The sequence below is a fragment of the Argiope bruennichi genome, chromosome 4 (assembly GCF_947563725.1).
Source record: "Argiope bruennichi chromosome 4, qqArgBrue1.1, whole genome shotgun sequence".
Taxonomy (NCBI): Eukaryota; Metazoa; Arthropoda; class Arachnida; order Araneae; family Araneidae; genus Argiope; species Argiope bruennichi.
In genome coordinates this window covers 68,618,895-68,643,874 of record NC_079154.1, presented here as the reverse complement: position 1 = coordinate 68,643,874, position 24,980 = coordinate 68,618,895, and the positions used below count along the sequence as shown (strand labels likewise).

Sequence of the window (24,980 nt, the reverse complement as noted above, 5' to 3'; positions counted from 1 at the left end):
TTTTATTTGTAAGCCATGTCTTAATTCAAAATATTGAATTTTTTTAAATTAAAAGAATTTAAAAATAGGATAAATTTTTTTGGTAGATATCAAAGCAAATTTTCTAAATAAATAATAATAAAAAAAACACCTTCAAAATGAAAAAAAAAAGTCGAATTGTTTTTGACAATGTTGTTAATTGCATTGTTGCTATATAATATCATATTTGAATTTTAAATTAAGATTATCAAAATGTTAAGAATGTATATTTGGGAAATAATACAAAGGAAATAACATTGTTCATCACACTGGAAATAACTTAACAAAATGTTTGAAAAGAAAAATATTTCTTTTTGAAATGAAAGAGTTTTATAATACTTGAAGATCTTTTTTATGTTATATTTTTAAAAAAAAGTATTTACTTTTTTTTTTAATAGATTAACTTTGAATTAAGTACGGTTTTTTTTTCTATTAATGTCAGTTAATGAATTTTTCTTAAACTTTCTAAATAATTATTTCAGATGCCAATAGATAATTCTTTCATTACATAAATATAGATATATTTCAAATCAAAACGCTACTTTTTGTTGGTTTCGACTCACTTAACTCATTTATCTTCATTTCTTTTAATTGTTTCACTTCGTAATATCGATCTGTTTCAGCATCGATTTGATGAAAATGATGAATCGGTAATTACAAAGAAGTTATATTATTGATTGGCTGTCGTTGAATGTGGTTTAGACAGGTTAATAAATTTTTCTATATTGCTTTATTGTCCCAATCTCACTTGGTGAGTAGGTTGGTTTGAGTCGTGGCACGGAATGGAATCTAAGGTATTTGTGGCGGTTTGATAATGCTGCTTGCTTCATTCCCATTTCAGTTAATAAAAAATATTTAATTACACAATTTTTTCAGTCATAAATTTTCTTTAACCGACTTCATGAAATCTTTGGTATTTCGAAATAGTTACGTGCTGATTAGAACACGCCTTAAAAATCTTATGTTATTATTTATTTCATCCTTTTTTTATTATTCTTTTTTATTTATTTTACTATATTTCTTATTATTACGTTACAATGTTAATTTTTTTTCTTTTTGAAAATCGATTGTGCTTCTATTTAACATCTGTTATATCTATAATCCTAAATGTAATATATAGTATGATTTATAACATTGGCCTCCTGGCTGCGAAAGATTGTCATAAATTTTTTGATAAGGTAGCAAATTTTGCTAATCCGTGCCGATTATATATTGCAGACCCGAAAAATAATGAACTGAATTGGATTTTTCAATAGTAAAAAAAATTATCTTGCACCAGAATAATATTTTAAGATTTTTTCAGTCAAAAACTTAATTTTTAAAAGTAAAGATTTTTTTCTTTTGCCCGAGGGCAATATTGTGTTTAAATTAGTGTTCTTTTATGCTTTCTAGTTTCTTATTGAATTTAAAGTGACAATGGTAATAAGGTGTTTATTTCATTTTTTTCTGAAAATCTGAGATTTTCATAACGAAAATTGGCAATTCTTTCCCTCCCTCCATTATTTATAAAACAGTTTAAGAAACAGTTCCGTTATTGTGCTGACATCTATTGTTTTAAATTGGAACTAATTACAGGTGCAGAAAGAAATCGTGTCTTTGTAATTTCTCTTAATATTCTCTCTATTTTCTCTGCCTGTATATATTCAAAAATCTATTTCTTCTCATAATTAAGTTGATTTTTTTTAAAACGGATTTAAACTCTTTCATTTTCTAATGATTTAATTTCCTTTTATTTTGAAGAATTTATTTTGTCATCATTCATTAAAAATTATGTACAAATAAGAAGTTCATATCATTAATTACCTGCAACTGCAAACAAAAATGCATAATTTTGCAGAATTTAATGAATATTTTTTTTTGTTCTGTTTTAGTAAAATTGGGCCTGAGAATTGATGAACCGTGATGATGAATATGTTTAATTTTCTTTTTAATCGTCAACAAATGAGATCTTGAAATTTTGATGAATTTCCTTGCATTTGATGTTCCTGAAACAATGACGAACTTATAACTGAGCAGATTAGGCTGCTTAGTGGGGCCACTGTATTGAATAGAGGCTGAAATTTAGTCGATTAAAAATTCTTTATTAGCTCATTTTACAAATAATAATTATATAAAAAAGTCAAATCCTTGAAATTAAAAGAATATTAGGATAATATCAATATATCGGTCAGGTATATCGGTCAGGTTCCTAATTTCAGTTAGCTATTAATTATTATTGTATTTATGAACAACATATTTCGGCTTAAATAATGTTGTGCACAAATTTGGATTCTTCACAATCATGAGTAACAATAAATCAATAAATTTACATTTTCACAAAGTAGTAAATTAAAAAAATCATTCTAAAATAAATTATTAATATGATGATTAAGTTAATTAAGTAAAAAAAAAATTGTATTAATAGTATGAATAATTTGGTCAATATGTTAAGCGAAACGGCAATTCCGCGGAAAAGCAAATGTTTGGACTTATTTTTGTCTATCGCTTTTACCTTCTGAATATGAAAACGATACCTCAAAAATGCTGTTGATGGATGAGATATAATGCGTAAACTTTACAAAAAATTCATAGATTTCTATCAAAAATTTGAATGAAATTTATCTTTAGGCAGTCTATCTGTCTGCTTATGTGCATGTAAAAACAGAGGAAACGTTATTGATAAAATTTTTACGCAGTTTTTTTACCAGAATTGTAGAGCTGCTTCAATATGTTAAAGAATTGACTTTTTTTTTTGAGTACTCACATTTATGCGAATACAATAACTAAAAAAACTCAATGATTTAAATAAATGAAATTTGATATGTGTTTTATTTAGTAAATCTTATGTTCCCCAATTTCATTACTTGATAGATGTAGCACTTTCATGCTTCATCTTAAGCCTATAAGAAAAAAGAAGGTGAATACTCAACGGTAAAAAAGCTTATATTTAATTTCCATTAATCATTCTAAAGTTCATGCTTTGAGTCGCTTTAAAAATCATTGAATTTTTCTGCTTTTTAAAAAAAATCTGCTTAAGATGGACACTTGCAGCATACAACATATTGGGACACATAATTAGTTTAGAAACCCAAAGGTAATCATGAATTAAAGAGTTTAAAAAACTGAAACCGTTTTATATAATGGAATTTTAATTTTGTTTCAAAAAAGCTATCCAAACTGATGTTACGTATTCGAAATTCATTCTTAATAGATTCATATTTTGAAGGAACTACTTTCAAACAGATTAATCAGCTTTTATAATATTTCTTCTTATTGACAAAGCTTAAAATGCTTTAAAAATAATAAATTTGATACTTTATTTCTGAAATATTTAATGATTATCCAAAATATTTGAAATTTAAAACACATTTTGATAAAACTATTGTTACTATTAATCTACTAATGATATTTCTTAACATTCTTTTACATATTTTTAAATTAACAGGTAATAATTTTTTTAAATAATATTTGTACAATTCATAAATTGTAGCAGGAAAAATCATAAAGAATTCAATCCTAATTGAGCCTTTGATATGGAAACTTGTTAGGTAATGTCTACTTTTTAAAGAATATTAGTAGTTTAATTTGTAATTGCCTTCAACAACTAATTAATTAAATTAATTATTGTAAGTGAGTTTGGGGCACAAAGAATCCTGATGCGTTCTTATTCTTGAGAATTCTGGATCAAATTGATCAAGTTAGTTTTTTAATATCATAGCGCCATCTATTATACAAATGTTTAACTATAAAATTGATATCAAATTTCAAAATATATTAATTGGGCATTTTTATTGAACTGTAAAAAAATAAAACGCTCCTTAAAAAAGTCTTAATTTATTCAAGCGATAATGAAAGTCTTTAGAATAAATTATCTATTACGTAATAATTGAATAAAGAATGCTAGATTAAACAGGAGGATGTTAAGAATTTGGGAAACTATTTGTTTATTTAAGCGTATAGTTTGTTTTTTGGCAATCTTATTCATTGTGCTGAAAAATCAGTTTTACATTCAAGTACTCTCACGAATAAATTTTTCACCTTTTCTTCAACTTAAAAATAACAGGTGAAAATTAGATGTTCAACTTATTTTATAAATATATCACGTGGTTACAAAAGATGTTTCTGTGTTTTTACCTCTTAATTAGGTTCCTTCTTTTCCTGTAAAAAATGAGTAATAAATATTTAGGATAATTATGAAAAAAATACAGAGAGAAAATTTGAAAAATCAAAATCCATCACGTAATATTAATATAAACTTTCTATAAATTGAAGAAATGAATTTTAAATGAAAGAAATGTTTCTTTTTTTAATAAATTTCTGTAAAATTAATTAAGCTTTTTTAAAAATATTGAATCCCATTTTTGCACTAAGACTACGTAAAAAGTGATGAATAAAAAAAATGTTTGAAGTTTCATTCACGAAAAAGAAAATCTATAAAAGTTTTCCCAATAACTTATATACATTCCCATTTTTAATAAAAATTTTCACTATAATTTTATATACAAACGTAGGTGTTTTTTTCAACCAGTTCTTAAAAAAATTATGCTCTTTTTTTTCTCCCAAGTTTATACTTTAAAAAATCTTAATGCTTTTTTTTTCTCGTAAAATATGTTCTTAACACTCATTGTGATGATAAGAAATAAACAAATGCTAAGTTCCTTTTCGATTTCATTTTGAAATCAATCGAACAATTCCTTTCTGGAAAGAAAATTCTGTTTCTAATATCCTAAGAATAAAAATGAATATTTATTGATGGATAGAAATAGCCTGCAAATGAGTTTGAATGAATCATCCTGACCTTGCAGTGTGAATGTATTCATAAATACTTTCATGATTTAAATAATCTGAAGGTCAAATTTAGATGACGAATTCAGAATATACAAGATTTATTGTTGAAAAATGGAAATGTGAAAATATATTTATGGCTTATTGAGACAGAAGCATTAAATGTGCAATAAATGTGTATTTGTTTTTAAAATTAAAAGAATTTTAAAAATACTTAACTGCCGATGAAAATTTTAAATTTTAATAATTGCAGTGCCAAGGAAAAAATTGTCCATTAAAATATATTTCACAATATTTATAGGGTATTTTTTTTTATCTAATATCTAAAATTGCGAAATGAAATTTAATTATTTTTTGTGATGATATGTTAAAAACATGATGCCACGATTTAATTTCCATTTATCACAAAAAAATTAAAAAATTTAAGATCTCTTATTTAAAAACGCAATAAAATTTATTAAAATTATAAATAAACATATTTTCGACTTTTTACATTTTAAATGAAATTATTAATAATCTATATTCATTAATCAACTGATAATAAAGAACTGACATTTAAATTGTTTTCTAAACATTTCATTGTTTCATTTTGTATTTATATGAATCGCTAGCTTTATCTTTCCGGATTCATTTTAAATTTTACAATGAAAAGTTTTTTTTTAAATTTCTGAGTCTTATTAAGAAAGTATACGGACTGATTCAGATGTCTAATATGAAAGAAAAATGCTATGAAGAAGTTTTTTATGAAATTTTTGAAGTATGAAATTTTTTTTTATATATCTCATGCTTAATAAATACTAAATCTGAAGTAGTTCGAAATAAGTGCAAAAAATCTATTAAGAAAACTTTTTAGTCTATTCTTATGGATGTTGCAGGACTGTTAATTACAAATTGAGATTTATTTCTTCAAAATAGAATAGAACAAAATCAATTACTAAATATAATAATTACCTTTCATTAAGTGTTATAAGAGATATATAGCTGTAATCATTCATTTTATATGTTTTTATTTCCAAATCACATGATCAAGCTGCTGGTCAATTTCCAAATGTTAGACTATTTACAGGAAAGCATTTTTGAATTTAATAAGCAGTTTGGTATGCACTTGAGTTAATTGACATTATTCTGCGGTACAATCTATTCAAGAATGTTTGTGTTAAAGCTGAATTTTTTTAGAGAACATTTTGTAGTTTTATATTGTTGTTAATAAAGAATACGATAATTTATAAAATTATGTCAAGAAATACTTACGAATATTTTTCTATGTAATTGTCTATGTCTGTATGATAAAGATTTATTTTTTCCATGTCATTGGAGTGATCATTAAAATGCTTTTTAAAATTTTATCGTGTTTTTTTCAATAATTGAATAATTAGTAAATAATAATGATTCATAACCGTTCATTTTCTTTATATTTATTTACACAAAAAGATATATGTTTGTTCAGCTTAGAGTTTTAATTTGTTTGAGATATCATTCTACTAATCATTTATTCATTTTAAAGATTTTAAGTCGTTAGTTCTATAGTCAGTTCTCCTTTTAGTTTGTGCAATGTGTTCAAAACTAGCGCTTCCATCATTAATCAAATAAAACTGGTCCTTCACACTCAGTGACATTCTGAACTTACGTGAGCCTTAGATTAACTTCATTGATTTTGTTAAGGCTAAGAAAATGTGCATTGTTTCAATTACACATGATAAATATCTTTCTAATAGGCATGAACTGAAATGATTAAAAGTGGGGACATGCTTGTCATGAAAGATAGGAGAGAGTTTCATCTATCAAATTAGAAGATATGTATTAGATAATAACAATGTCTCCCGGTATTAATTTTTAATTGAACTTTTTGAAAACTGCTTCTATTAGAAGCGGGTATTTGATATGTCGAATATAGATTATAAAGTATAATTGATTTGTATTGATAACAATTAATTTTAAGAAAAATCTTAGTATTTAATCTTTAAAATAATTTATCTAATTATTTTACATTTAATTAATTTTAATAATAAATAAAATTATTATTATATTATTATTATTTTTTGCTGTTTTCAATTTTTCTTGAAAAAGAATAGTTTGAAAACAGAGGTATTTTATTCAAATAACTAAATGAAGTATGAATTATCTAAGATTTCAATATGAATCCTAATGTTATAGGAGAATCACATGATTTAGTTATTTGTAAGATTTACAGTAATTTTCATATGAATTTAGTCTCAACTCTTTTTAAACTTTGTGAAATAAAAACTCAATTCAATTAATTAAAATTTAAAGAGGTCTTTTATTTGGTACAATTATTAATAAAATGGCAATATTTTGTTTAAATGGGATAAGTATCAAAGAATAAAGTATATACATTTTTATTCATAAATTCTTTGGTATTGAAAATCAATTTTTCTAAAAGTAAAATAAAAAATAAAGTGAAATTTCATTCTAACATAGGCTGTTTATACTTAATTCAACTTTAAGGATAAGAAATCTTTTAAGAGCAAAGTTTTAATACACTTATTATCAAAGCTGCAAAGAAAGAAGTTATTTAATAAAATTAATTCCTTTATTTTTTAGCATGTTATTGCTAATGGATTTTTTATTTGTTTTATCACAGTAGAGTATTAAACAAGGTAATTAGATTGAACAATAAGTTTCATTTTGTTCATCGAAACGTTTTCAAATAAATGCATAGTTTTATTTAACCATTTGGTATCAAATATTTAGCAGCTTCAAAGCAATTTTATTTTATCGCCAAAAACAAAATATAATTTTTATATTAAAATATTCTTCGAATTATAGTTGAATAGTTTATTTTATTGTTGGAAATTAACACTAATTTTTTAGTAATCATTAATTGTCTTAATTTATTAACTTTATGGTTCATTCTTTTAAGTAATTTTTTAAAAATTTGTAACTTTTTGATAGATTATGTAAACACCCAAGAACAACGAAGTTTATGGAAAAAACGAAACATTTATTCAAAGAAAATCATAAAATAAAGTACACAAAAAGTTGTCTCCGAGCCAAATGGAGAAGAAGAATCCAAAAACATTTTCCGTGTATATCAAATGTCGCATTCCTTAAGAGACCGCCTCTTGTAGACTTCAGCTATTTGAAGTCCAAAGGATTCTCCTTTTTATGCTTTCTTGTTAGCTAGGATGGTAGTAGAGCTGTGGCTAACCACTGGGGCTGCGGCGAACAGAGGAGCGGTGTGGACTACGGGAGCAGTGTGGACAGTATGAACGAGTGGGGCGGCGTGGAGAAGAGGGGCGGAGTGGACGTAGGTCTTATGGCTGTAGGTGACGACGGGGGCTACGGGGGCCACTGCAGGGACCACGTAGTTGACGGGGTGGTGCTCCCATTCATACTTGGAGACCCTGGAGGAGGAATAGGGGGCGACGTAGTGCAGGGCTGTTGGAAGCACCACAGTAGCGGAGCAGACAGCCAAGACGGTAGCGAGGACGATCTGAAAAAAGATAAGATTTTGTGATTGAAATATAGTAAAAAATTTTTTTCCCACGCATTAGAAATCGAAGCATTTGTTGTTTGGAAAACACTTCTTTCAATAAAGGGCAACTATAGTACTTTATCTAATGAATAACAATTTTAAACTTAGTTCTTTTAGATAAGCAATGGCTAATAAATAAAATATGTGAACATACTAATCCAGAGACGCATTTCAAATGATTGTTGCGTACAGTTTCAATTTGGCATTGAACTTTTTTTCAATTGTAATTCATTGTGGAAAATTATGCATGAATGCTGATGTATGCTTCAGTTTGTTTTAGTATACAATGATTAAAAAAGACAGAAAACATTTTTGATGATAAACTCTCTGTTCTGGTAGACAACAACAAGCATTGTGAATTTAATTCTTCCAATGGATGTCATTATGAAATTCCAAATGAAGCATATTGATATAAAATTTTAGGTATTGTGGAATTTGATGAGAAATATGAAATGCCCATATTCTTAAGACTTCAATAGTATATAGATATTAGAGCTATTTAGCTTAGTAATCTAGATATCGAATAATAGCAATATTATTATAATGCTAGTATCCTTATAGCCGTATAGATTATTATTATGTTAGATAAGAGTATAAATATTATTTATAAGAAATTCCACAATATTTCTTTTATTATCATTATAAGTTTTATTTATTTGAAATATCATTTCGATTTTAAGAAATACATTCAGAAATTTTCAAATTTAAAAGCAAGGAATGTTCATAAAAAGGAAAAACAAGCAAGAAATTATAAAATTTATGCATTTGGGCTATCACTTCAATCGCTTTTCTAAATGTAATGATCTTTATTTTGTTTGCCAGTTAACAAAAGCACATTTTGAAAGTGCTGTTTGAATTTAAAATAAAGATGCTTCACTTAAATCTTTGATCATAATGTTGCAGATCTTGATAATATATTATTCTCTCTATTCATTACAAGTTCGTGAAGTAACATTTTTACGATTATTGATTTTTCTTTCAGCATAACTTCGAGAACCGCTATAAGTCAGGATGTTTCTGACACTCCAATCAATAAAAGTTTAAGGCACAATTTAGTACCTATCAGCAGCATTTATCGACCGGTGGACTTAAAAGTTCGCGTGATGAAAAGAAAAGATATTCTGGCGTAAAAGCAGAAGTGACAAAGAATGAAAAATAAAACTCGCTTAAGTTTCGAGAGTAATGCATTAGAGCACCTTCATCTTTCGTGGGCCACATTTATTCTATTTAGTAGCAATTTTTTTGGCAAAGAACGAAGTTTCGGTAGCGTGATAGTAGATGTTGCATCAGAGCCTCACACGTATTCTCCATACAGATAAGGGTTTGGAGAACGCTTTTTTCAATAGTTGGAGGAAAACTGAGAATAAGAAAATCTTATCGGAAGAAACAAAGAATAGAGAAAGAAATAAAATGCTACCAAACTCATTTTTCTTCTTTGTTTTTCTACAAGCAATTTACCGCTACTTCTATGCAGTTTTTAAATAACGGTGGTGGTGTAGGAAAAAATAAAATGGGATCATATTTTAAAACAAATCGAATTTAAGAAACAAAAACAGAAATACTACTGTTTTGTTTTGAATATAATAACTTAAGCACATAGAACACAGCGTACTGATAATGAATGTGTTGTTATAAAGTAGTGATTCTATTGAATACCTTTACTCTTGCGGAATGTTAGAGAATTAACAACAAGCTATTTAGATTTTAACGAAAATTAAAACTTTGAGAATAGAAAAGAATCATATCTAGAATATGTTATTATATTTTTAGATGTTAATAGACAGGGAATAACAAAATGATAGAAATTTTACGAGTAAGACATATTTGTAAACTGCAACCAATAAATTCGCAATAATTTCTATGCCCATAAACAACAAATGCGTTTATTTCGAATTTTTTAATCGCTAGTAAAGACTTTAAAAAATAAATTGGATGTATAGTTAACCAAATTGAAATTTACAGAAATATTCTTCATATAAATCCTAAATTTTAATTTAGATCCTGAAGTAATTTTAGAATAATTTTAAAGTAGAATAAATAAATTTATTGTGAACTTCGATTTTATTGTGCGTTTTGCAATGATTATAAGTATTTTATGATTTAACTTTAATATATAGGACCATTGAAATATCGCCAAAGTTTTAATACGTCTGACAGGAATGTTAGTTTTTCAAAATAAGAAGAAATATAAAGAAAATCAGAAAACTCATCTTTAACCCCAAATTGCAATTTATTCAACCAACGCTGCTCAGACAGACAATTTAATTTTCTTAGTTTGAAGAGCAGGACTTGATATAAATATTTACAGTTTTTTTTTTTTTTTGCAAAAAAAAAAGAAAAAAATTCATAAATAAGGCTTTTCATAAAAAGCATCAAACTCTTAATAATTTCAGACGATTTTAAGATGACATTGTCAGTTGGCTCAAGAAAGATGATGACGAGCTGTACTCGTTTTCAATTCAAGGTGTTAAATTTCAGAAAAATATTACAAAATGAGTGAATAACAAAGATTCATTTTCAAGAATCTCTATGAAATTTTTTAATTTAAGAATCTTTGGACGAAAAAGATAATACCCAAAAGCAATAGGATGCTGTAATTTTTTCTCAAAATATTGATAATAAAATAAGAAGTTTACTCTTTTATATAACATCAAACTAAAAAGTTAAATTAATTTTAACGATGGAGGTTTTCTTCCTTTCTTGTATATCTCTAACAGCACTTTCTTATGGAACATGCTCTTTATACTTCTACTTTTTCGAAAATTTTACAAAGATCGAATTAGAGTATCTTAGATTAAATTAAAATAAATTCTCCAACAAAACTTTCAATGTAAAATATTTTATACCTTTTATAGCCTTCAATAGGGTTTTTTTTGCAGCCATCTGTACATCTTCAATATGAAATGGAAAATTAAAATCAAACTTAAAGATTGGACAAGATATATTATTGCTGTTAAAGATTTCTCTAACTTTTACCTCTGCCAAACCAATGCTGACATTTACCAATGTTGCAGACATGTCTAGTATTATATAAAAACTTAGAAAAAGGGAAAGATAATGAAATCATCTTACCAATTTGTACATGATGAAGGATTTTCTCGGGTTCTCTTCTGGAGACTTGAGCAAAGCTGAGGAACTGGAGAGCTGTGTGCTGGGACTGGGCTGACCATCGACTTATATACTATCCAAGATAGGCCCTCGATAGCCCTAGGCAACATTGTATAACAAGAGATTCGTCCCATCCTCTATGAAGGTCGAATTACAGGGCGTGTAGATTGGAAGAAACTGAATTGACTGCAAGGCCGCTCCGAAGAATGAGGTCAAGTACGTGGAGCATTCGGAGGTGGGTAGAAGTGGACATCCCAACCCCTTTTTAGACCCTCTTGGGTAGTCCATTACTCTCACTTATCGCCAGAGGAACGGGTTTTTCCCCCAAACCGCTTTCTCTTTTCTCAGAGAGCAGCTTCTCTCCACATTCCCTCCCTGCATCCTCAGCTGCAGAGGATGGGTTTTCCAACGACGAGATCAGGATCTTCGTTGCACGCAATTTCGATTTTTTTTTTTTTTTTTGTACTGAAGAGATATTTTAAGGTTTTCGGATTCTTGAGGAATGGCTTATAGCTTACAGCTTATTGAGTTTTTAAGTCTTGGGCATGTAGGATTGAATACTTGAAGTCATTTTAATATTTGAGTGATGTGGTTATTATTAATGTTTGAAAATTGTTTAATATTGATTAAAAATTAATCAATATTAAAAGAGATTTAAATGATTCAAAAAGAGGTTCGTGAGGTTTCAATGGTTCAAGAGATTTAAAGGGCTCATTTAAAAGAGATTCGAATGGTTTAAAAGAATGATAACTTGATATATCTTCTGTAAGGCATTGTGATACATTTTTTAAAATTAAAATACATCCTTTATGGGTAGATGTTTCAAAAAATATATTTTAGAGGTTTTGAATAGAAACTGCTTTAAAGATACATTTTTATTTGACAAAACAGTAATTTTATTGAAAAAAATAGATGTTAAATTTAGAAATATTTTTCATCTGAACTTTGATAAGAGTTTTTTTCCTCAACCTTTTGAAGGGCTTTTGATATGAAAACTTTTAAATTAATGCTTATCTCCTCTTATCTTATTTTGTTAATTTGACAGATTAACCCTTCAAGCGGTTTGAACGTAAAAATTCGTCCCGATGAGTCACCTCCATAACGGCTCGATCGTAGAGAGCCATAGTTCGATTATTATCCGGAAACAAGTTGAAACGTAAGAAATTGTTTTCTGAAAATTGCTCTAAGATCGTCTCCTATGCTCCTATGTAAAAAATTATCAATGATTTACTCTTTTATAATAATTTTCCGTTTTACGAAGATTTAAATGTAGCATATTTGATGGTCATTGGCTTAAAAAAATTTAAGAAGAGCTGAACCACTATCCGTCTTATGGTTGTAAAGGTTGTGGCTTGTATGCTTTAGGCTTTATTCGTCTTCTTTCAAATTCTTAAATATAATAACGATAACATACAGGCAGAAAATGTATTTAATATCTTTACAACGCACATATCGATAAAATAAATATCTAAAAACATTGTCGTAAAATATGCTTAAATATGTGAAAAATTTATTGAAATTTGAAAAATATTATAAGGGAATAAAACTAGTATTCTTGAAAAGCTAATTTTTTGAAATGACGTAAAGATGTTTCTTTCGTGTAATAATATGCTAAGAAGTTATTGAGGAGAAATCTAAACATTCCGTTTAGCATTTAATTAAAAGTCCAAATGAAATTTTGAAAACCCTTTCTTAGTGTACACTGCCAACCAAAGAGTCATTACTGTCCAAATTTGGTAACTCCAACTCTAAAGTTTTCCCTGTACAATGTCTTGAACAATGTTGACATCGTACATGTCGGAATACACATGTTACATGGTATAATATACATATAGCATGCAATCTTGTAAAAATTATCGAAATAAAAATGTGAGAACTAATTGTGATTTAAATACTCTAGGAATTTTTTATGGAAGTTGAAAGGAAATTTAATCTTTAAAATTTAAAAATTTTTAATTAGAGTTTTTAATATTATACGGCATTTAATAGTAATAAAGTATAGAAATATATTCTGTACTTTTAATTAAAAAATTATAAACCGAATGAAATTCATGAAAAATAATATTTTATTATTTTAAAGATTGTTAGCTCGAGCAAATATGTTCGCCGCAGTGACAATGATGCCGAAGATTTGTTTGAATGATAATTAAGTTGTAGAATTCGTATATTATAATGGAATTTATGTATCAAAACTATTGAAAGAATCGAATATCTCAAGAATATGCTTCAGGAAATTAGCAATTCTTTAGTTTTTCTTTCTAAAAATGCAGCACACTCCCGTGCATATGCCCTAATGTGGCGGGAGGAAAGGCCGGAGTTCTAATGAACTCATTTCATCATTACCAGAAGATTAAGTCTTTATATCAAAGCTATCTGTTACAATACGTATTTTCTCACTTATTATTGTGTACTAATCCCTTCATTCTTCTCAAGCCACGTAGAATGTGAAAGCGGCCGAGGCCCGGTGAAACATAGAAGCAGTTGCTCCATTGCAATAATTTATTAGAGAGAAACTAAATTAAAGGATATAAATTGTTCACATTTTAACATGAATTCTGTACACTTCACTGTGGTATACTTAAAAAAAAAACACATTAAGCACACCTCAAGAACAATTTACGAATCCTATACGTGCTGTGCAGTTATAATCAGGAACAGCGGCAACAATGAGGTCCGTTACACACTGACGAAAAATGAACAACGAGCAGAACGCTACTCTTTTCCTGTCACAACTTGTATTTTGCACACGACACGAAGCAGGATCAAAGCAAACGCCCGCTTCCAATGCTTTGGTAATGTTGCCAATGCAATGCCTTGCCTCGCTCATTTAATTACGTAAAAGAAAACAAGACCGGATAGTGTGGGTGCCGGATAGTCGAGAACCGGATGTCGCGAACCGGAACCGGGAATGTACTGTATATTCAACTTCAGACTACTTTCAGTTTCAGTTGTGTGCCTAGACCATCTCAATATAAAACAATTTTTTAAAATTTTAACAGATTCATTCATATCATTGTGTTCCGTTTTATATCCATGCGTCTGTTTTATCACAGCTATTGAATGATTGAATGGCCCCCCTTATTAAAGATCGCAAAAAATGCTTTAAAGAATTCTTGTTACAGTACTTAGAAAATAGAAATGAAAGGCTGCGTTAATATCAGTGATTACGTAGGAACAAAACTTAAATCTATAGATTGAGAATTGAAAATAAATAAGAAGATAAATCCGGAAAAATATGAAACTTTTTATTATATTTACATTAAAAAATAGGAAAATATCAAATCAAATTAATTTAATTTCGTTTTAGCTTCCATATTGCATATATGCGTTGCAATTAACCCAAAATTAATGAAAACTGTAGGGCACAAAATGGTACATGTGTCACTATTAATTATTTTCAGTACACATTGTTTCCATTCAATCATGTCTCTTGCAAATAAAACTTCGTTTTGCTGCAACTGTCTCATTTTTCAAAATATGAGTGAGTGCTTTTTTCCCTTTCCGCCATAGTCACGCTATTTCTATCCAGAAAGAAAGATGGAATTACATTCATTCCGTTACTAATTTTTATGGAATTTCTATTCATTAATTAACCATGCATGCCATTTGAATAAAGGCCTTGTGACAGTTAGAGGTCACGCAGATGAAGAAAATGTACACTGGGGGGAAGCTTCTGACGTGAAAAAATGAATATTACATCCATCTATTTTTCAGGATTCGTGCGAGAAATTCGAATTTATTTGCCATTTCTGCAATCGTATTATGTCAGTATTATGTCAAAGCATATATGAAACACTTTGTAACTTTTGGAATTCATATTGTAATATTTTTGATAAACAGTTTGAAATATGTTTTAAAGAAATCAAAAATCAAGTAGGATCACGAATTTTAATTATTTTTAGTAACACCATAATTTCATGCTATTTTTTGACCCGAGTTTTCACCAAAGATCTATTAATTAGTTAACTGTTTTTGACGAGTATACTCGTCATGGAAAAAGTGCAACAGTGAGGTTATGACGAGTTCATTCGTCAGGAGTAATAAGTGGTGACAATTTGCAATTTGAATCACAATTTCAGTAAAAACTCAAACGTATTCGCAATTTTCGAATATGTTTGAGTATACCAATGAATATACCAAGTCGAAATCAAAGGAACAAATAAAATATTATTATGCGTTGTACCATGCTTTGTTTAATACCATTTTCTAACAACAAATTAAAATAATAAATTAATTTTTTATGTTTCTTTTCGTTTATATGCAAAAAAATGTATGTTAGTTTAAGTAAATAAATAAATAAATGTGATTATTGAAATAAAAAAATAAAAGTCATTTCATTACAACATAATTTTATATTACACATACTCTGTGTTTGACGAGTATAACTTTCTATGTCATCTGACGTGTTTGCCGAGTATAACATCTGCTTTCTGTAGTCATCGCTAACTTTCTGCGACACAATTTAGATACGCATTTTCGGAAGAGATCGAAACAGGTAACTAGTTAATAGTATTTATGTAACTGAAAAATGTGAAAATTTGTGATCTCCATTTAATTGGGAAAATATATTGGTGTCCATAATTTTTGGAATTAATTTTGCGAACTGAGAATTGTTCTATAATTTACATAAAAAATCAACTTCCTTCGATTTGTTAAATCACGGACATTTTTTTTTTTGTAAGGAACAGTTTTGCCAAAAATACGAAATTTTACGTATAATTATGGCGGTGAGACATTGATGTCACTTATTTATTCTTATTTCTAAACTTTCATTTTTTTGTAACTAAGTTCTTTGGATCTGTAGCGAATTGGCTACCACAGAATTGAAAAACTCTTTTTAATTCGTTAACTGTTTAACTGTATAATTTTTATTTTTCAATTTTTTATTGTTAATCATATTATTATTATTTCTATTAAGCCTCAGATTAACTGTAACTGTGACGCAGAATGTTTTCACTTTCAGCCGCTTCGTTCGCATTTTATTCCGATTCTCTATCGCATTCTTATATGCTCAATGTTCTTTGAAATTGATTAAAATAAATACTTATGTAATTAAAACGATGGAAACGCATTTTCCTCCAAGTTAATTCTTCATTGAGAACTACATTTTAAAAGCTTTAATATGGAGATATGCATTTAATATTTAATATAGAGATCATAAATATCAAACTCCATATATCCATGAGAAACATCATGAGCATAATCATATTTTTATTATATTTCAATGCAAGATTTTTTTCAAATCTAAAAAAAAAAAAAAAAAAAAAAAAAAAAAAATGCGCATAAAAATTGAAATAGAATTTTGAAAAAGATTTCTATTAAAAATTATATACTAAAAATTCTTTCAATTCTAAATTCTATTTTAAATATCTATTTAAAAAATTCTATTCGTTATTAACATGGAAAATAAGTTATGTGTCAAATTTCATACAGTATGCAGTGAAGGGATAAGAGTATCTTTTTAGAAATAAATTTTAGAAATTTAAAAAATAAGTTTCCTTTTCATTGAAACGTGTGAATAATTGATAATAGATAATGTATAAAATTATATTTTGTTCAAACGCATCATTGTTTTAAATACATTACAGTATCAACGTTATACAGGGTGTTTATAAAGTCCCGGCCCCATTTTGATGTTTAATAACTCATAAAATAATGAAGATATAAACAAACTTACGGCATTAATTGATGGAATAACTCCTATATTTTCCTTTTCAGGTTTGAATATTTTTACTTTTGTAAATATCCTCTGCGCGTGTGGTTAATTTCAGATAATTTCATTTTCCAGTCTAAATATCTGTACTTTTCAAATATCGTCTGCTTATTAATTGCATTTTTCTCTCTTTTGTTTTTGGCAACTATTGCAATGTTATGTTTACTTTTGATGTGTTTGTTCTATGTAGTACTTTTGTATGTAATGTTTTACTCGAGCGGATATTAAGTATAATGCATACACCACAAGAGAAAGCACAGATTTTATGGTGGTTCATAGAAACGAAATCGATAGTGCAAGCACAGAGAAATTTCAGAAGAATTTACCAAAAAGATCCCCCATCCAAAAACAGCATCTTGCGGTGGAAAATGAATTTTCTAGAAATTGGAAGTATCGAAGATAAGAAACGTTCCAGACGTCCTTGCACAAGTGATTTTGATGTTGAGCGTGTCAGAGAGACATTTTTACACAATCCTAGAATATCTGTGAGATCAGCGGCAACAGAATTGGATATGCCAATTTCGACGGTGTACAAGGTTATTAAGAAAAAATTAAGACTGCATGCATACAAAGTTCAAATTGTTCAAGTTTTGGAACCGAACGATAGGCCTAGGAGGATGGCCTTTGCAACAGATATGCTAAGGAGGATAGAAGATGATGCTAATTTTCTGAAGCGCATAATGTTCTCCGGTGAAGCATCCTTTCATGTTTCTGGCATTGTTAATCGCCATAATAAGCGCATATGGGGATCTGAAAACTCCAATGAATACCGTGAGGCACAAAGGGATTCCCCAAAGGTTAATATGTGGTGCGGACTAATGCACGACCGAGTCATTGGGCCTTTCTTTTTTACAGAATAGACGGTCTCATCAGTCGTATACTTAGACATGTTGGAAAACTTCGTATTTCCACAACTAGAAGAGCTTCAGCCACATGTCTTTTTGCAACAAGATGGTGCGCCACCTCATTGGGGTACCATCGTTCGTACTTCTTTGAATGACCATTTTCCAGGAAGATGGATTGGGCGAGGAGGTCCAATTCCTTGGCCACCCAGATCACCTGACATAACGCCGCTGGACTTTTTTCTTTGGGGGTTTGTAAAAGACAACGTTTTCAGGAGGAGAGTGTCGAACATTGATGACCTAAAAGCCAGAATTACAACCTCAATTGGCTCTGTGGATGCCGGCATACTTGCCGCTACCTGGCGTGAAATTGACTTGATATTCTCCGTGCGACGAAGGGGGCACACGTGGAAGTTCATTGACAAGGGTCATGAAACTTTTCGAGTCTATTTAACCATTTATGTTATTAATTTTAATCTATCTTTATTATTTTATGAGTTATTAAACATCAAAATGGGTCCGGGACTAAATAAACAGCCTATATTATTCAACCAGGTACACTTCAACCAAATTATTCATTCTATTATTCAACTAAAAACACTTAATAGCGTTCGGCGTAACGCCAGGAAATATTTTTTTGATATATTTTTTTTATTGTAGTAAGGTTGAAATCTTTCATTTGAAAGCCAAATCATGATGTTTTATTTTAATTTCTCGCGTATTTAGAATAGATGATTGAACAAGATTTAAAATATTAATATTTCAAATTTAAATTCAATAAATATTAAATTACAGAATCTAACTTCTAGCTGAGATATTTTCACATTGACAAAATAGAAATGATTACATTTCTAAAATCTTTTCCGAAATAATACATGGTTAATTTGATGATAGGAAATGAAAATTTTTTTTCAGTGCAAAATGAAATGTAAAATTCATGTGTTATGAAGCTTTAATCTATTTAAAATCTAATTTAAATTCTTGCGATGTCAAACAGATAAAAAACAGATTGCGATGTCAAACATATATGTATTAAATTCGCAAATTTCCGTTTTATTAAAAATAATATGTCTTTTAGAATTAATGAATTCAAAGTTCGCTTGCATCAATTACCTAAATTATTCAAGCTTTTTGTTTTAAATCAAAAGTACAACTAAATTGTCCTTTTTAGTTCAAGCAACATTTTTTTGGAGAGAAAATTTGCAGAATTTCTCTTCTATTTGTATTTTAGAGGAGATGACATTCTGACAGGTTTAAATTAAGAATGATGAGTGTAATCAAGTTAAAATAACACATTTATAATATGTTTTACAGCGTATTTCTCTATTTTTCATGAATCAAAAATTTATGCTGATAAATTTAATCCGTAGTTGCTGTTATCTGTTATGAATTTCAAATAAAAACAATTATTTAATCAATGTGAATATATTCAGAATATTAACGATTTACTTTAATATATTTATGATGTTGCATTTATCTATCCATTTATGAAGCCATTTTAAAATTAAAAATATTAAACAAAAATTATAAAAGATCATTGTTTGCAAGAATAAGAAGCAAAAAATTTTAAAAAGTGTTCAAAATTCTAGTTCAAACATCACAGCATGACAGTGCTTTTAGGGCTCATTCGTATAACTTTATTTTATTTTCAAAATTTACTTTTCTTATAATAATAGCAATAAAATCCTCACGAAAATAACTCTGACATGCGCGAATATCGACATCTATACTTATATAAAGCTCAATGTGTGTGTGTGTTGGCGCTCTACAGGCCAGACCGTTTGACCTACAGCTACCAAATTTGGCACATGCATACCTTGGAAGTCGGGAATGTGCACCTGGGGTCCCTTTTTTGAATTTTTAATTAGAATTTTAATTATTAATCAAAAACTAACTTTCCCGCCAAAAAAATCTTTTCATTTTCCCCACCGCTAAATGAGTAAGGCTTCAGTTTTTTTCCCCCACACTTATGGGGCTAGAGTTAACATTTTTCGGCCGATTATTTCAAACGATTCTGTTTATTTTCTTAATGTTTAATGCATTTAAAATTAAACATTATTAATTAATCGATTCATTCTGAATTTCAGATTCATTCTGAACTACTTTTGAATTAAAATAAAACAGAATAAAGGAAATGAAAAATTTCTTATCTGCATAGCGTTACCTGGCGTAGAAAAATTCACGCATTTGCGTTACCGTAACTGGCGTTGAAAATTCACGCATGCGCATTGTGTTCTGATTGTTGACAACGGATTCAACGGATTTTCAGCGCATTTGGACGATTTAAATTATTTTTAGGTTAGTTGTGTGCTTTTGTAATTAAATTTTATTTATGTTAGTTATATATTTTTTGTATATGCTTATAGTTTTAAGTATATCGTTTTTTAAGTAGTTTATTTTAACCTGTTTTCGGCTGATTATTTTAAATGATTCTGTTTATTTTCTTAGTGTTTGATGCATTTAAAATTAAACAATTTTAATTAATCGATCTGCTCATGATGAATCTAAGAAAATTTTGTTGACAAATTATTGAAATATTACATAAATTAAGGTATATATTCTTTAGTGCCCATAAAGTTTAAACGCTCAGTGATTGTTTTCAGTAATCATATTATAAAAAAAATGCTTTGTTTCAGTAAAAAAAATAGTATTATATTAATTGCAGATTCATCCTTTCCACTTTAATTTAAAGCATAAATTCTATGGGAGCTAAGAGAAACTTAGAGCGATACATATTACATTATGACTGAAGGCCTTAATAATATTATGAGTGAATTATATGACCATCAAAATTTGAAGTTTTAAAATATTTTGATGAAGAAGTTATTAAAGTAGGAATTGCATAAAATATTTAATTATTAAAATTTTAACGAGCATTAAGATTAGCGAACCGGCAGGTCGCCAAAGGCGGTTAGTAGTAAATAAAATTATGAAAAGTATTATTTTAAATATATATAAAAACATTTTTAAAAATTTATTTAAATAAATGCACGAAAATAAGAATGTTAAGACTCTTTTTTTTAAATTTTAAAGTGATGTAAAGATGGTGTTTGTGCAATGATATGCCTCAAAATTATTGAATGAAAAAAAATCCGATTAATTTTTAATTAAATATCTAATTCAAATTTTGAAAAACTCGTTCTTAATGAGCGTCTATTATTAGCCAAATTTGGTTGCTCTAGGTGATACGGCCTGCCTTGAAAGGCGTTTTGAATGATTTTTGAATCATGCGTATCGCATGATGTAATCTGCAGATTGTATGTCAACCTATAAATAATGCTTTTTTTCACATCAAAATAGGGGTATTAAAGAAAAGTCTTTGGTCGATTAGTATTTCATTGAAAAACATTTTCTGCTTCATGTTGTGGTCTAGAAATATAGTGCAATGTATTGAAATCATTTCACGTTGCATCAGAGTCACAGGAAAAAGAACAACAATATCTGAAATTCAATTTCACATTGTTTTATGAGCTTCGATGTATTCAGACGTCAACTTCTTTTCACCCTTGGAAGATTCGCTAAGGATTTTAAAATGCATCATGTGAGCATGAATTGACTCCATTTGAATTAAAAATGATAAAAACCTTTTAATTTTAAATGCAAACGTACGAAAAGAGTTTTAAAATTCCTGTAAACTTCGTAAATAGCAATAGGAAGGTGCTCCTTTCGATCTTCTCATATACTTGAACAATATGGTGTGTGTTTTATGTTACATTCAATCCTGTAGTGTAGAGAACCTACTATGCACTTTCGAATTCTCTTTATTTGACTTTATCTAAAATTTGATACATATTTAAAATTTTAATACGAAAATCATGTACAAAATTTCATTTCATTAACTTGTTGAGTTCTCATATTCACATTCATGAAAAATACAAAACAAAAAGATGTCATACATTTGCAGCTTTTAATACATACATATGAAGCATTTAATACAAAATTAGTCTTAGATTTGTAATTCAAATGCAAAAGCAATTACTGATTTTATGCCGTCTAAATTGTTGTGTGTTTTAAATACTGATTATTGACAACATCGGATGGTTGAAAATTTCATATTATAAAGTATTTCTGAATTTATGGAATATTTATACAAAATAGGATAGTTAACTTCGCAAAGAAAATAAATGAGCACCAAAATTCATATTGGTATATGGTAATCAAAAATTATTTTATCCATTCTTATTGTACGTTGTTATTTAACTTGTAATCGACTTCTTTTTTCTTCCTTACGGCCAGAGTTTTGAAATTTGACAAACTTATGCATTCTGAAAATAAAACATTATTGTATTATTTAAAAAATTTAATTATAAGTTAATCAATGAAATTTATTATGTTTTTATTTGATACCAAAGATGCCAATGGGTGTTGAGTTTTAGAATATAATTCATTTTATTATTCGATAATAGCTATAAGAATTTATTATAAATTGAAAAGAAATAGAAATAATGAAAAAATGTTTTACTTTTTAATACACTGTTAAAAGAGTATATTTATAAAATTCATTTTTATTATGTTTTGGGATATAGTCTGGCAAGAAATAAGTATGTTCACGCCACAAAAATCATCATGTGATGTTGCGTTAGAATGGACAACAACCATAGTAATTATGCAGTTTATTAATTGTCGATCAATTTTTTTTCAAGTCGATCTTCATTTTGACAATTTTTCATTTAATCGTCGCCACGGTGTTATTAAGTTTGGCGACAGTATTTATCCCTAAGGTCGATAGAAACTGGCGAATGAATGATTAATGAAATGAGTGTTATTCTGAATAATGAAAGCTCACTAACAATATAACATTTCTTTGAAATATTTGTCATGCAGTTTATTAATTGTCGATCAATTTTTTTTTCAAGTCGATCTTCATTTTGACAATTTTTCATTTAATCGTCGCCACGGTGTTATTAAGTTTGGCGACAGTATTTATCCCTAAGGTCGATAGAAACTGGCGAATGAATGATTAATGAAATGAGTGTTATTCTGAATAATGAAAGCTCACTAACAATATAACATTTCTTTGAAATATTTGTCATGCAGTTTATTAATTGTCGATCAATTTTTTTTTCAAGTCGATCTTCATTTTGACAATTTTTCATTTAATCGTCGCCAAGGTGTTATTAAGTTTGGCGACAGTATTTATCCCTAAGGTCGATAGAAACTGGCGAATGAATGATTAATGAAATGAGTGTTATTCTGAATAATGAAAGCTCACTAACAATATAACATTTCTTTGAAATATTTGTCATGCAGTTTATTAATTGTCGATCAATTTTTTTTTCAAGTCGATCTTCATTTTGACAATTTTTCATTTAATCGTCGCCACGGTGTTATTAAGTTTGGCGACAGTATTTATCCCTAAGGTCGATAGAAACTGGCGAATGAATGATTAATGAAATGAGTGTTATTCTGAATAATGAAAGCTCACTAACAATATAACATTTCTTTGAAATATTTGTCATGCAGTTTATTAATTGTCGATCAATTTTTTTTTCAAGTCGATCTTCATTTTGACAATTTTTCATTTAATCGTCGCCAAGGTGTTATTAAGTTTGGCGACAGTATTTATCCCTAAGGTCGATAGAAACTGGCGAATGAATGATTAATGAAATGAGTGTTATTCTGAATAATGAAAGCTCACTAACAATATAACATTTCTTTGAAATATTTGTCATGCAGTTTATTAATTGTCGATCAATTTTTTTTTCAAGTCGATCTTCATTTTGACAATTTTTCATTTAATCGTCGCCAAGGTGTTATTAAGTTTGGCGACAGTATTTATCCCTAAGGTCGATAGAAACTGGCGAATGAATGATTAATGAAATGAGTGTTATTCTGAATAATGAAAGCTCACTAACAATATAACATTTCTTTGAAATATTTGTCATGCAGTTTATTAATTGTCGATCAATTTTTTTTTCAAGTCGATCTTCATTTTGACAATTTTTCATTTAATCGTCGCCAAGGTGTTATTAAGTTTGGCGACAGTATTTATCCCTAAGGTCGATAGAAACTGGCGAATGAATGATTAATGAAATGAGTGTTATTCTGAATAATGAAAGCTCACTAACAATATAACATTTCTTTGAAATATTTGTCATGCAGTTTATTAATTGTCGATCAATTTTTTTTTCAAGTCGATCTTCATTTTGACAATTTTTCATTTAATCGTCGCCACGGTGTTATTAAGTTTGGCGACAGTATTTATCCCTAAGGTCGATAGAAACTGGCGAATGAATGATTAATGAAATGAGTGTTATTCTGAATAATGAAAGCTCACTAACAATATAACATTTCTTTGAAATATTTGTCATGCAGTTTATTAATTGTCGATCAATTTTTTTTTCAAGTCGATCTTCATTTTGACAATTTTTCATTTAATCGTCGCCAAGGTGTTATTAAGTTTGGCGACAGTATTTATCCCTAAGGTCGATAGAAACTGGCGAATGAATGATTAATGAAATGAGTGTTATTCTGAATAATGAAAGCTCACTAACAATATAACATTTCTTTGAAATATTTGTCATGCAGTTTATTAATTGTCGATCAATTTTTTTTTCAAGTCGATCTTCATTTTGACAATTTTTCATTTAATCGTCGCCACGGTGTTATTAAGTTTGGCGACAGTATTTATCCCTAAGGTCGATAGAAACTGGCGAATGAATGATTAATGAAATGAGTGTTATTCTGAATAATGAAAGCTCACTAACAATATAACATTTCTTTGAAATATTTGTCATGCAGTTTATTAATTGTCGATCAATTTTTTTTTCAAGTCGATCTTCATTTTGACAATTTTTCATTTAATCGTCGCCACGGTGTTATTAAGTTTGGCGACAGTATTTATCCCTAAGGTCGATAGAAACTGGCGAATGAATGATTAATGAAATGAGTGTTATTCTGAATAATGAAAGCTCACTAACAATATAACATTTCTTTGAAATATTTGTCATGCAGTTTATTAATTGTCGATCAATTTTTTTTTCAAGTCGATCTTCATTTTGACAATTTTTCATTTAATCGTCGCCAAGGTGTTATTAAG

At 28.3% G+C, this 24,980-nt stretch overlaps 1 protein-coding gene and 1 long non-coding RNA gene across 2 annotated transcripts in view; one reads left to right on the top strand and one right to left on the bottom strand.

Annotated features, from left to right (window-relative positions):
- LOC129966905 (uncharacterized) overlaps window positions 1-24,980 on the top strand; it is a 69,906-nt gene that overhangs the window by 23,668 nt on the left and 21,258 nt on the right. The gene's annotated exons all lie outside the window — the stretch shown is intronic.
- Window positions 7,724-11,505, bottom strand: LOC129966904 (uncharacterized). Its single transcript, XM_056081515.1, has 2 exons — window positions 11,351-11,505; window positions 7,724-8,236 (listed from the first exon to the last, which is right to left on the bottom strand). Exons 1-2 carry the CDS (start codon window positions 11,360-11,362, stop codon window positions 7,907-7,909), a joined length of 342 nt encoding a protein of 113 aa, XP_055937490.1. The 5' UTR covers window positions 11,363-11,505; the 3' UTR covers window positions 7,724-7,906.